The sequence below is a fragment of the Leptosomus discolor genome, chromosome 13 (assembly GCF_034619465.1).
Source record: "Leptosomus discolor isolate bLepDis1 chromosome 13, bLepDis1.hap2, whole genome shotgun sequence".
Lineage (NCBI taxonomy): Eukaryota > Metazoa > Chordata > Aves > Leptosomiformes > Leptosomidae > Leptosomus > Leptosomus discolor.
Genome location: NC_141403.1, coordinates 6705304 through 6720172, shown reverse-complemented (window position 1 = coordinate 6720172; position 14869 = coordinate 6705304). Strand labels below are relative to the sequence as shown.

General features: G+C 36.9%; 1 protein-coding gene across 2 annotated transcripts in view; it reads left to right on the top strand.

Annotated features, from left to right (window-relative positions):
- Positions 1-14869, top strand: part of RB1CC1 (RB1 inducible coiled-coil 1) — a 73859-nt gene that overhangs the window by 31052 nt on the left and 27938 nt on the right. For both annotated transcript variants that reach the window (XM_086472489.1, XM_086472488.1), the window contains 7 exons: positions 2512-2682; positions 7721-7905; positions 9546-9732; positions 9813-9894; positions 10753-10814; positions 11840-11943; positions 14463-14589. In XM_086472489.1, coding sequence (XP_086328615.1) covers positions 2512-2682; positions 7721-7905; positions 9546-9732; positions 9813-9894; positions 10753-10814; positions 11840-11943; positions 14463-14589 — 918 coding nt within the window. The remainder of the gene's footprint in view (positions 1-2511; positions 2683-7720; positions 7906-9545; positions 9733-9812; positions 9895-10752; positions 10815-11839; positions 11944-14462; positions 14590-14869) is intronic.

Sequence of the window (14869 nt, the reverse complement as noted above, 5' to 3'; positions counted from 1 at the left end):
CAAAAATAACCACTTTAGTTCAGTACTTTACGTTTTTTGATCAGTTTGTAGACATCATGTTTTAGAGGGACTGTCTTGTAGTTGTGTGATTTCCTGTCCTTGCCTTACCTAAGACTAGTCAGAAATCTTTTATTTCAACTACTGTAATTGTTTTGTAACTTAAGCTGATTTTTGTATGGGAAAAAAAAAGTGATCGCTCCTGCAAAAATGAAGTTTCTTTTTGTTTTCTAGGCATAAGCAGAATTGGCAGGTACAGAAAATACCTTAGAGTATTCTGGCCATGACCAGAACAATTCTGATTGAGCCATCTCAATCTATTTTGGTTCACAAAAAACCTAAAGCTTTGAAGTAATTTGATGGTTCCTGGTTTTATTTAGGAAAACAGTAATTTACTCTTATTTCAGTAGCAGCACAGACAGAGGATTGAATCTTTGCCTACCATTGATTTAGAATTAGTTTGAAAACAGATTTGACCTGTAGCTGGAAAGGAAAAGAAAACACTAAATATGTATCTTGCAACACAATTGTTCTTTTAATATTTACTTGAGATGACACTTTAACATAGCAAGCTACAGTAAAATGGCATTAATTTTTTTAATTGTTTCCTACGTTCTCCCCATACCCTTTCCTTCTTGGAAATACTAACCATACAAATGGTTTGTGATCGCAATTCTGATTTGAAACTCTGAATTCAGGTAAGACTTTCATGAAAGCGTAAAGCATTAGAGTATGAGCTTTATACTTTTGATGCTGGTAGTCTTGGCAGAACTGTTGCACAGAGTGCTGCTAGGTGTCTGGTTCTCCTAGCCTCTAGGTGTTTCTGCAAAACGACACCTCTAATTGCGGAAACCTGGGCTGCAGAAAAAGCAGTGGGTAAGTAGGAGCAAAGCAGGTGTTTCTGTTAAGTGCTGTCACAGCCACTTAAAGGGCTAGAAAAGGAGGAGACTTTTAAAGATGAGGAGAGCAATATTATCTACTGGTGAAAGTAGAGCTGAGTGCTACAGATGCAATTAGGTCAAAGCTGGGATAAAAAGAGTGGATGGAGGAAATAAATTAGAGTGGAATGGGAGGAATAGGCTTTCTTTGTAAGAAGAGATAAAACACAATTAATTTATGAAGGTAAAAAGAAAGAAACACCCACTGTATTGTTCTTCAGTATTGTCTGTTAAGGAACTGTTCTGGATGCTGCAGTGGAGTAACTCAGGATGCTGCACAAAATGATAATGAAGGTGATCCTGTAATAAGTCTGGTTTAATCCCAGAGACTACTTTTATTACTGGTTCTTGGAGATACCTTGTCACTTGAGAGAGACCAAGATTCGTAAGACCATTCATAATGTACCAAAAATTAGCCTTTACTCTTTTCAGAGGACTTTGATGTATTTTGTCACATTAATAATAACATTAAATACTTATTCTGGAAAGTTCTAACTACCAGATTTTGGTACTTCTCCTTGACCTCTTTTTCTTTATGGTTTGTTTTTGGGTTTGTTTTTGTTTGAAGAGAACGAAAGACCTGTTCTTTGTAGCTGCTCCTTAATTTGTAATGTTCTTCCTCTTCAGATTCCTCTCTCTATGCCTCGAAGGGGTGTTTCCAGAATGAAAAATTGCTGTGTGTGAAAGCTTTTCTATGGTTAAATAATAGATTGAGGGGAAAATAGTACTTTTATTTATGTTACTATTGAGTCATATAAATGCTGCCTTTTTTGAGGTTAATTTGAGTGCTCTGTAAGTGGCATAAACCCTACATGTTGACAAAAGAAGCCACTGCTGTGACAGCTAGTGACTTCACAGGGTAGTGTCCTTTTCACTAGATTCTCATATAATAGATGGCATACCATACCGATTTTGGATAAATTTGGGCAAGTTTGTTCATATTCTGCTAACACTTAATGGCTCTGACTGTGTTCCTAACTCATATATCCCAGGTTTAGACTTAATTCTGTCCTACATAAGCTGTTGCAATTACCTATGTTGTTTTTAGACCTAAGGAAATAAATACTGTAATTTATTTCACTACTCTTATAGTGAAACTTGACAAGCTGCCCATAATATCTGTCCACATTGGTAACCTCTGAAAGATTCATGCTTTTTTTTTGTGGAGAATGTCCTGTGAAGGAATATGATGAAATAATTTTTAAATGTGTTTTTATTAGGAAAAATATTAGCAAAAAGTATTACAAATGTATGGTTTTTCCATAGCTTGTTTTCCAGTTGCTTAGAACTGATCTGCTTGTCTAAGGAATCAATTAAAACATTCATTTAGTGTGGGAAAAGGCTAATGGGTCTTGCAGCTCCTTCTCATCACCCTCCTTACTGCATTTTCCCCTGAGTCATGTTCATGCCTTATTTTGACTGTAGGTGTGTGGACTCTGTTCCAGGATAATCTGTGTCCACTAGCTTTAAACTGCCTCTTCCCCCCACGAAGGTTATAAAAACTCATTTAGCTAGCTCGCGTCACCTTCAGTCTGTCAACCACTAATAAACGTTTTTTTATTTCCTTACTTTTTAGCTTGATCCAAGGATCATCCAACCCTTTCTGGCAGAGTGTCGCCAAACTATCGCCAAACTAGATAATCAGAACATGAAGGCTATTAAAGGCCTTGAGGATAGGCTCTATGCATTGGACCAGATGATAGCAAGCTGCAGCAGACTGGTGAATGAACAGAAAGAACTTGCTCAGGTAATACACCTTTGTGTGTGCAACATTGGGAGATGGTATGTTTTTGGTATGTGTATGTTGTTAAAGATTACAATTAAACAATTGCGTGTCTTAATGCAAGAGAGTTTTCAACATATCACACTGGAGATGCTCAAAAAGGTACTATATTCATAATAATTTGACATTTAAATATTAGTAGTTTTTACGTCTCGTGGTCGTGCTTTTAGCTCCTTATTCCAACTGCTACTTTAAATACTGATTTTTAAAACGCCAGACTACTTGAAAATGCAACGGTGAGTGGTGGACAACACCAGAACTTAAATATAAGGCTCATGTTTATGTCACTTCATCTATATTGGAGGAAAAGTCACTCTACAAAATAAAAATGTCTTAAAACATCCTAAACTTAATGCACTAGGAGTATGCGGAGCTGTAGTTCACTGCAACTTTGTCAACTGCATATTGAGCTGTATATTTTCATAGCGAAAGTATTTCTGTCATCGTTCCCTTTGTTATAATTTGGAAAAATGTATTTAATTATATTTCAGCCAATCAGCATCCTCATAAAAGCACCAGTGTAAATTGCTGGCTTCTGAGATACGTCAGTATATGGTATTGTTTCTGGAGTACAATACGTTTAGTTTTTCTTTTTAGAAGTCAGATTTCTTCTGGATGAGTAAGAACCACTTAGAACATGGTAAAATTTAAAAACTTTGAAAATAACTCTTAAGGTGTTTCTTGTTGTGTCAAGGTGTCTCTTGTTAAATCTAATGAATGGTTTACAAAGAGGTTGTGCGTATTAGTGTAATATTTTGCACGTTCATGTAGAAAGCCGCTCATAAAAATAAGACCTAATGAAGATATCTAACAGCTGTAAACTTCGTAGATATTTATTTTAAGGCTTATTTGAAAATTATGTTTTTAATGATAAAAGGGAAAGAAACTTAGACTATTTTAAATGTAAAATATATAGTTCCTATTTTTTAAAAACAGCATTGCAGTGCCATATTAGAGCTTCTTTATTACATACAGTTTCTGTGAAGAGCTTCAGTTAACTTCATACCTAGGATTGTCCTTTAATGCCTTGTTTGTAACTGAAAGTGTATTAAAATCTGTATGTGGTCGTTATCTGATGTTGAGATTTTCACCATTACATCAGAGCTGGGACTGTGGAGAAGGGCATGAGTTTCTTATTTCTGCTTGCACGTTGGTATATTATTAGCAGGAGTAAGAGAACAATGTTACCTCCTTACCTTGGGGTAGCTAGAGCCCCCTTCCGAGGAGGAGAGAACTGGGCTGACAGTCGTGTAGGACCCAAGCTTCTTAGTGCACCTTCTGGCTGGTTGGTAAAGGTGGGTGCTACCAGTACTTCTGGCAGCATTGTTTAAAAGTGGAGCCTGTCTTCAGATAATGTCAGTGAGTAAGTTTAGAAGTAAGCTTGTGCTAAATCTCAGTCTTGCAGTGTTTATATTGTAGGACAGTGCTAAATCCAAGGGAGTTGAGTGTGATGCAAAAGCTACTCTTCTGTTCCTGTACTTGGTTGCCCAATGCTGTGAGGGGTGGTTTTAGCTGTTTTCCCTCTTCACTTTGGATGAAGAACCTGCTTCAAGTTTACCAATCCTACTTTTGAGTGAGATACTTAAAAGTCAGTAGGAAAGATACTTTGTCACCTTGTTTAAATGCTACTGTAAATTTAGAATTTGTACCTTTTGAAGACTTGTCAGAGACTTTAACTTTCAAATCCCCATCTTTGCCTTTTCTTTTTATAAATTGTCTATTCTTATGAGGTAGGGGTTTTTGGGAACAGAGAGAATGTGATGGTGTCTTTGGGTGTTTTGTTGGGTTTTTTTTGAATTCAATTAATTAAATGTTTGTGGTTAAACAAGTGGTTAAATTACTACCAGATGCTTTTACTTCTTGACTTTATGTTTGAGCCTTAGGAAGTATTTTCATACCAGTTTTAGCAGTTGTTTGGATACCGTTTGGAAAGAAAAGATTTTAAGATAGAAGAGTTGGTATCATGTTACTCATTCAAATGGTAGTCTGCGTAGAAATCTAAGAAGAATGATGAAGTGCAAGGGTTTGTATTTAAAAATACGGATGAGGACTTGTGTATTTTTAAAGGCAGTGCTCACAGTTTGTGTGATAACTGTTAATATTTGGTGTTACCTGAAAAAAACTCATACAATTTTCCTTTACATCACACCTTCCAGTAGTGAACTGTTTCTATTCATGAAGTGGAGGTGCTTTATAGAACAAGGATAAGGAACATCGCAGTAGTTATCCCATGGGCAGATTTATATTGGAAGCTGTAGGCCTATTTTCCCCAGGCCAGAAAAAAAGCTGATATTCTGTTCAGAATATGAGCTTACTTTGTATTCCAACCTCAACTTCATTATTAAAATTCAAATCAAACTTATCTCATGGAACAAAGTCACCTGCTGCTAGAAGGCCTCATTGCTTATTACTTTGCTTGTTCCTGCACCTTCCCTAAGAGTTCTTTTGCTTCCAGTCAGCCTTTTCAATTAACTGACCATTAAACAGCCTTTTATATGAAAAATTACTTGCTGAGTTATGTAGTTGAATAGTGATCACCAGCCCCTAACATTTAATATGGATGGCTGCTTTGGTAAATTAAAAAACCTGTTTTTTCTCTGTGGAAGCTGGAATTTGTATCATAAGCATGTAGAATTGCGGTCAGTAGGTGGCATTATGTAATAAGAGTATGCTCGAGAAAATTTGGAGCCTCTCCAGTCTTTCAATATGATTCTGCTCAATAGCTTATCCTTTCCAACATTTTCTTGTGTTTGATTTGATTTTATTTTAAATTTCCCTATTAGTAGTGTAGCTTTCCAAAACATCTTGTTACATGCAGATGTGTTTCCATCAGTTAGGTTCACGGAAGTGTTACTCTTCTACTAGCTTTGCTAAACATAGTAAAAAAACCCAAAAAGCCCAACCAACCAACCAACCAAACCTGCATGGCAAATAGCCTTAATTCTGGGTTTGTTCTTTCACCCAAAGTCGTGGGGAAAAGGACATACCACTTTTTTAGGACCACTCTTAGTTTGACTATGATGCTGATGTCATGAATCCTATCATCTGATCAGGGCTAGAAAGGCAAGAACTTGTGAGGACAACTGATTATTTGGATCTTGGATTTCTTCACAGTTTATTGGGGTTCTGCCCCCTTTTTTTTCCTGTTTACTGCAGTTTTTCTTGACTGGCCTCTTTCTAATAGGCTGAGATTTTTCTTTCTGATTTGTATACTAGGGTAATTTTAGTTTAAATTTTATTTTAAGTACAGGTTCAGAAATGGCAGAAGATACTTGGATTTATGAATAGCCTGTTGGAACTGAAACTAAAGCTGGAAGGGATTTTCTAGCTCACTGCATCCGGTTTTGTGTAACTTCAGGCTCCATGCCATGTGACTCGTTTAAAAAGCTTACTGATCTGCTATTTAAAAGCAATTATTTGCTTAACTTCTCTACTCCTGTTGCAAAGCTGTAGAGAATCTGATTGTCCTAATGTTGGTAAACATCCATTATTCTTGGATCTGAAACGGTTCTTGTCTGGTTCAAATCTATGTGCTGTCATGCCTGTACTGCCTTTCATTTTGGTGCTTAGCAATTCCATAACGATTATTACAGTATGTTTCTTCAACGTCTTTGTCTTCCTTGACAAAACAACCCAGGTTCTTCTAATGGGGCTGTCTTCCTCTTTCATCTCAAAACAGTTCTTCCCACCTTTCTCTGGTTTCTGTTCACTTGGCTTGGGTGATAGATACAGTTAAAATGTTTGCAACCTGCTTTTGTTTCCCAGAGGGTCCTCACTCACCTGGTACATAAGTTGCTCAGAGTTCACTAAATGGTTCACTCTTCAATATTCTCTTCCATCTTCTGCATGCATCTTCTTCCTTTTTATTACACTTAATATACTGGTTGGATACTTACTTGGATTTCTGTGCTGTTCTCACTGGGATAAATTTATTTCAGGCTTTGCAAATCGGTTTTATAGCATCTTATGACAAGATTGCTTTACATTCAGTATCAAACCGGTAACGACAGTGGTTTCGTTTTCCAGTGGTTTTGTGTAACTCTCTATGGTTTACTGTTCTCATCAGCTTCGGAAAGAGGCACTTAAAACTATTGTCTGGTTTTTGAATTTTTATTAAGAAATGAGTAATAAACAAGATTGTGGATCTGGGAACTTAGTGACCACTGTGATGTTCAAGTGACATGTTGGAGATGTGGCATGAATGTGGACAAAATCAAAACTGTGGTGTTTTGTGGTGGTATTTTCTTGCCTAAAGAAAGACACTGTTTCCAGCGGTGTTTTATCTCACCTCTTGAACATGATGGAGGCGGCAATGGCCTGGCACAGCAGTTGTCACTCCAGCAGCCCCCTGTCTTCCCTGTCTCTTCTGTGTTACCTCCTGTAGTCAGCCATGTTTTATCGAAGGCAGTTCATCTTCCCTGTTTTGCCCCTCACCCTTTTAGGGGGTGCCTTTTACCATCCACAACAGGTAATTCTTTGCCATGCCCAACTGCTACATGCAAATAAGATGTCTAGCTGCAGTGTTGTCTCTCAAGAAGAATTAGTTTCATGTATGAATTTCTTTATGCAAAAAAAATTAATTTCTTTAGCCCACAGTAGTACTGAATGTACTCTAAGTTAATGTTAAGTCTTGTGGATGCCAGAAGTTAATAAGGGGGTTGTTTGCAGAAATTAGAACGATGGTTGATCCCACTGTCCTAGTAGCTACTTTTCTGCTGCATTAACTTTTGTGGTCTTTCACTGATGTTGGTTAGTTGTGTAGAATTCTCATATGGTTGTGGTGGTAACTGTGTGGGAGGGAAGTATCAGGTAAGATTTATTTGGACTGGATTATAGAATGAAAAGAAAGCAACTTTGGCACTTGATGACACACTCTTATACTCTTCAATGGTTACAGTAAGTTTATTAAAATGCTTGCATTCCTGCAGAGAAGATGGATCACTTCCATGCTTTCTCATTGTCACAAAGCTTGTGTAACAAACGTGTCTCTTTTTTCCTCTAGGGATTTTTGGCTAATCAGAAGAGAGCTGAGAACTTGAAAGATCCTTCTGTGCTGCCTGATTTGTGTTTGAGTCATGCAAATCAGCTGATGATTATGTTAACTAATCACAGAAAACTGTTAGATATTAAACAGAAATGTACCACTGCCAAACAGGAGCTTGCAAATAATCTACAAGTCAGACTGAAGTAAGTTACAACCCTTCAACTTTATGTTGCTTCCACTTGCATCAAGACTGTTTAAAGAATGTGTGTCTTAAGAAACTTTTTGGCAGTGCACAGAGTTTTTCTTAATGGGAGAGAAAATAAAAGTTGGATCACTTCAGTTTGTATATGGTTATTTCTAAGTGTGAAACAAAATGCTATTTTAAGAGAAACTTTTAGAGTTTAAATGGTCTTCGTATCAATAAAACAATATCCAAGAACCTACAATCCCCTCTGATCTCCTTAACCTCAGATGCTGTTAGTGTCTTACTTAAACTTTGACTGGCAATTATACTGATGTTTTCAAAGGATTATAATAAGCATAAGTGAAACGCTCTTTGGTACCTTGTGATCACATAAAGCAGAAAAAAACCATGCCAGTAGTTTGATTTACTTGTAGTTCATGAAAAATTATTATATCGAGTCACAGTCAGTAAAAATGGCAATTTTTCATGTAGGCGTCATTACATCATTGCCGTATAACTTGGAAGGCAGTAAGTGGTCTATATTGCTCAATGGGAAATAGTTTTTTCACAGCGCTACACTTAATTATTAAGTTTTAGATAGTTTGTCGTGTTAGATACATAGGAAAAGTGTAATTAATAATTTTTGGAAGAAAAAGCTTTAGTTATGCTAGCAGCTAATAATTAAGCAATGTTATGACCCTGTTAGACTTGCGCGCTGGATATCCATTAAGTAGTTTTTTTAATTGGGGTTTTTTTGAATCTTGAAAAGAGATTGCAGTTTGTGTGGATGAGGCAGGCGCAAGGTGCGGGGAGAAGTAAAGCAGAATCAGCAGTGCACTAGCAACAAAGATCCTGTTTGTGTGTTTGGAAAGTCAGTCACTGCTAGGTAAATCGAAATGGGAATTTGTCTGTCTTTATTGCCTATGCATCTGCTTTTAGCCCAATGAAAAGATCAACTTTTTTCCACCATTTTTCACCTTGTGCCTTCTCTGGTGGCAAAGTTCTGTAATGTGTCCCCTCAGGCACACCAGTTGATCAGCTTTTCAGTAGTTGTCCTGTGCCTTAGTTATGTTTGTGGCTGTACTTGAAGTTAATGTATTGATTGTATCAATAAGTGATAGAGGATGTGGTTACAAGGTGTGAGCGGTACGTTACAGGGGCTGCTGTTTGTAGTGTGTGAGTAAATGGTGTGAACTTCCCCATGTTTTGATCTTATTTGTTTGACAGTATTTTTACCCTTAATATTTCTTGCTAATGCTTTTCAAGAAGTATTTTTAAGATTTATAAACAAAAAATAGTCTCCTCTTTGCTCTGGATATACCAGGTTTTTTAAATTCTTCTGGAGAAGGTTACGTTATCATTCCTCCTAAGGTTACATATGCTAAGAGTGTTACTTGTCAAAACCAATACCTTAACTGAAATGATGGTAGGCGCTCATTTTTTGAGCACTGATGTGGATATTGGACTGTGAGAAGTTAACAGGGAACTGCAAGGCAGCTACTGAATTCTGAATTGCTTGGTACTTCCAGATAGCCTATTGTTGTCCCCTCTAAAATGTCGAGTGTCGTTGTTCAGTGTATCCAGGCTTGTTGCTAATCCCTGTGAAATTTTAAATGCAGAGTAAGTTGTTATCTTCTAAAGTGTAACCTACTTTTGTAGGTGGTGTTGTTTTGTAATGCTTCATGCTGACCAGGATGGAGAGAAACTACAAGCGCTGCTTCGTCTTGTAACAGAGCTCCTGGAAAGGGTCAAGGTTGTAGAGGCGCTCAGTACTGTTCCTCAAATGTACTGTCTGGCTGTTGTTGAGGTCGTGAGGAGAAAAATGTTCATAAAACACTACAGGGAGGTAAGTAAGTAAAACTTTGAGACCAAACCTTTGTGTCAACGTGTAAATTAACAACTGACTAGGTATTTTCCCTTCCACAGTGGGCAGGTGCTTTAATAAAGGATGGGAAACACCTATATGAAGCTGAAAAGGCAAAAAGGGAATCTTTTGGTAAACTGTTCAGTAAGTACTTTCTCTTCTGTGCAATCAGAATTGTGGTTAAGTATGGCTTTTGATGTGTAGTTAAAATACTTCCATTACATTGTAGTTTAAATACTTATATATATATTTTTTTTTTACTTAAGTAGCAAGTGCATGCAGTTTGCTGGATGATCCTGTTATGGACAAAATATTTTTCTATTAATTTTTATGTTAAATTAATGAACGGTTTCATATAGATTATACAAAATAGTGTGAAAGTTCTAATTAATTTAATGCTTGTAAAAGATAAGATTTCTGATTACTACACTTGAATGCAGTTTCTGTTTGAACGTGCTCTGCGAGCTTTACTGTTCTTGTAAATAAGGCTCTTAAAACCGTTAGTGAGTGTTTGGGTATTGCTACAACTTCCTCTGTACTACTTCAGAAAAAAAACAAGAACGAAGATCCATGTCTAAAGACCTTGACCAGAAGTTAAAAAATAAAGTTGCGGGTAAAAGAAATACAGTTATTTTTTCTTTTTTTCTGCAAAGTCTGCAACTTATATTCTGAATGAACTGCTAAAATAAGAAAATTGAGCAAAAGGTTATCAAAATTTTGGAAAGGAGATTAGCAAGGCTGCAATGAAAACGTGAAAAAGGAGTTGAGGTTTTTGCAGGGGTGAACGTTAAGCAAAAGGAGGCTTCAGTGAAATGAGATGTTCTACTTGGGGGGGGTTGAGTGAATTTGTGGTCACTTGCAACTTTTATGTTGTCAAGAAATGGCATAGTAATGCTTCAAATTCCGTTCAGCTGTTAAACTGTGGTAGCTTAACTGTTTTCTGTTTAGGCATTGTTTGTATATTGCATTTCTTTGTCTTAACCATTTTTTCTCTTTGCCCAGGGAAGTCTTTTCTAAGGAATCGTTTGTTTAGAGGACTGGACTCCTGGCCTCCATCCTTTTGTGTACGTACTCAATATATTTTTGGGTTTTATTTCACTTTTATAAACAGTACTTTCATAAATTAAAAACCTAAGCTTAATTCATCCAAGCTATGTGCCTATCACATTGCCCTGACACAGGTGAAAAAGCTGGGAGCTAGTGTTCTTTGCTGTTTGAAGTGACCTACATTAACACTGGTTCATCACTTGTAGTGTGGTGGCAGAGGAAATGTCAGCTGGGTGCTCCTTTTTAACAAGGAGTCTGTGGCATTGAACGAAATATTGCTATTGATCAGAAAAAGAAGCCAGAGGAATAACTTGATCATCTAATCCTCCATTCTGAATAAAAGAGCCATAAAATTAATCGGATGGTAAAAGCAAGTGAAAGGTTTTCATGTTTTTCTATAATCCCTGGATGAGTGGAAAAAGGGTTTTGTCTCTTTATTGGCTGATAATGTGAAGGGCTGGAGAAAGTATAGCTGTAATCGAGCATTGCCTGTTAACTTTGATTTCATACAGCTTGGTTAATTCAAGTAAGATGACTCTCCCTGATTCTAATGTTGCCATCTCACTTTGCCTCGTTTAACTTTTTCAGGTTCTCCTTTGTAGCTTTTTTTTTTAAAGGATACTTGAGAAATAAGAATGGTACTCATTTCAATGTTTTGAATACTGAATGAGTTAATACTTGACTCTCTGTTTAGCAGCACAATAAATGAAGCTTCAGTGCCATCTCTTATCCCTTAAATTTATAAATACATCTTTAATGAAGCTTGATTAATAGAGCGGAAATTGGACTAGATGATCATTGTAGGTCCTTCCAACTGAAATTCTCTATTCCATTGCTACTCGAGGCACTATGGGTGGAGTTAGTAACTATAAATGTAAATTATTTTTTAGAAGGTGGGGCTTTAAAATAAAATGTGAGATCTTTTGATAGGTCAGTTTAACACCAACTTTTCTGTGTTGTTATCCCAAGCTCTTTTTAATCCTTCCTTAGTTGTCTTGATGCTATTTACCTTAACATGTAAAGTAATTTCTTCTTAATACAGACCCGAAAACCTCGCAGATTTGACAGTGAGCTTCCAGATATCTCGCTAAGTGACTTGCAGTTTTTGCAGTCTTTTTGTCCTTCGGAAGTACAGCCGTTACTCAGGTAAAGCACCTTTTTAAACTTCGTATGTTATGGAAATAGCTTCCCCTGGTCCCACCCCCTTCAGCCCCCCCCCCCCCTCCGAGTTCATTTTTTATAAGGGACAGACAGAGATGTTTTTTGAACCGATACCACCCTTAAGCAATTGTCTTCACTGACTTAGTGCAGATACATACTACCTGTATGCTTCAGGTACTCAAGCTCGGATGATTTGAACACATGTATTCTGTGCTGAGATGTAAAGGACGTTGAATGTTTCTCTGAGCTGCCTCATAGCTGACAACCAAAAAAAGCTTCTTGTCAGTTTTAAACTGAAATAAACTCATGATTTTTTGTATATTTTGTCAGATTAGAATTCGATTGATTTTTTTTTTCTTTTTTTTATTTGCTCTTCGTGAAGTGGTATTCTGGAGGAAATAAAATAATTGTCTTTAGCCGAGCATGAGATCATAGAGATCTCCTGTGTTCAGTTATTGCTTTTTCTCTAATGATTTTACGAGAAAGTGTATTCTCTAAATGCCTGTGCTGTCTATGGAAATCTGTGATTTTGGGCAGAAGCTCTATTTCCATGTTCCTTACCTCTCAACAATGAGGCAGTCATACAAATGTTGACAGAAAAGCTACTGTTTAGTCTCACAGACAACTTGACAGTATTAGTTTCTTATCTAGAACTTGGAGATGTCCTTCTGGGACAGCTATTAGAGTGAGCTTTCAAACTCGTATGTCTTAAACCTGTAGCAATCAGATAGAGAAATGTCAACAAGATAATGGGCAAGAAACAGACAGTAGCAAGTTCTATGTAAGGTTCTGTCTAGGAGGAGATCTCTCTATTAGTATGGCCACAATCAGATGCTGCATGTATCCATCATCCTTCTCCTAGAAGAGATCTGCAGTTAGAGATTTGCTGAGATTCCTTTTTTTTTTTTTTAAGTCCCAAGGCTACAATCCCACAAAGGATGATAAGCTAAATCCAAAAGGAGGATACTCTGCAGTCATCCATCATGTTCACCAACAGTATCAGCCCAGTACCTGTTATTGGTGCATAGAGTAGGAGTTGGATTCACTCCATTTTTCACCTGTATTTTGTACTGGCATTCTTTTTGATTCAGAATTCCTGGCCATCCTTATGGAATTGCTGCTGGAATTAAGAAAGTGAGCTTGGTCTGTTTGGCAGTGGCTTTGCCCTAGATCGTGAGACAACTGATGTAACCTTTTAATTTCTTTTGTTATGCTCCTAGGCTTGCTCCTCAGTGATTCTGCAGGAAAAAAGCACAAACTATAGCATCATATTGCTGATGTGTGCCTGATTTTTGGGTTTGTGAGAATTTTGCAGCCTTCCTGGGAAGTTTGGGCTGAGTTCAGGAAGAGTTTTGCCTTGCTATTGTCAGAAAACCAATCACTAACCAAACTTGTTTTAGTTGGTCTGAGTTGTAGTGACATATCTTTCCACTTGATGGCAATAGAGGTGGGATTATGTCATGTTCCTCCTGGTTTTGGGGCTCAGGATTGCATTTGATGGCAATATTGGTGATAATGGTGGTTTTGCAACTGAAGCGAGCAAAGCAAACCTTGGTAGGCACTGAGCTTCAGAAGAAACTTTAGAGCAGTACTTTCTTTGGTATTTTTGTTTAACATTTAAAGAGCAAGCAATAGGCAAGCTGAAACCCAGCACAAAGTCCTTTTCTATCAGCACTGAACCCCTGAGCTCAAAATTAATATCATACTTCTATTTACTTACAGTGCTTCAGTCTTCTGAAAACACATGTTTGAGCAGTTGTTGAAATCTTAATTCTACAAAAATACACTGGATACCACTTTCCCTGTATACTGAATAGAGAATGCAAAATACATTGAAGTGTAATCTGCTTTCATGATGTTGTTAATGTGAATGAACTCCTACTTCATGATTTCAGTGGAGCTATTCCTGAACAAATTAAAAATTCTGGACATACGGACTCTCAAGAAGAATTGTTACTTTTCCAGAGCTTTAGTAAACTTGCAATTGAAAGCTTATCTTGCAACACTTGCAATGTGATCACAACACATTAATCAGCCTTTTAATTTAGGTTACCTGTCATTAAAATAAAATAGTAGAGAATTAATAGCTACTTCGAAGGAAGAGCTGGATTGGAGAGAATCCAACTAGAGAGAAGAATAGAGTCATTTGCAAACATAAGTGCTTCTATTACAGATCTAATCACTATCAGTTCTTTTCTGTTACTGTTATTGTAGCTCTAGGTACTACTGGTAAATGTCTTCCTCAGAAGGAATGACTGCTATATTACTTCCCCATCGTTGTGTTTACCATTATGTACTCCTTAAAAGCTCTCCATTTCTTAATTTAAAACACAAATACCAGGTGGTCTTCGGGGGTTTTCCATGTAAAATAGATGACGTGAAGAAAGTACGAGCCTTATACAGAGGGAAGCTTGGTCTTGTTGGAATATACACATAATAATGTAATATATTTGAATGTTACATTAACAATGCTGAAAAAAAATTAATGCAATACTGTTTTTAAGGGTTCCCATACTTTGTGACTTTGAACCTCTTCACCAGCATGTACGTGCTCTACATAACCTGGTAAAGGCAGCACAGAGTTTGGATGAAATGTCACAAACCATTACAGACCTGCTGAATGAACAAAAGGTATTTTTGATTTTCTTTACCGAGAAAAGAGAATATTCTATTCAAGAGAATGGAATATTTTCAAATATTGTTTTATCAACCACTTCAGAAACTGTTTTTCTAGATGTAAAGACTAATTGGTCTTGTAACTGCCTGATAATAGTTTCCTTTTTAATGACATACTAGTAAATACTCCCCATTGGCCTGAATATTGATGTATCACCTACTCCTCTGTTGCAGTCTTGCTTTTTGGGGAAGGGGAGAAATACATGCTGTCTTTTTCTTTGAGTATATAAGGAAC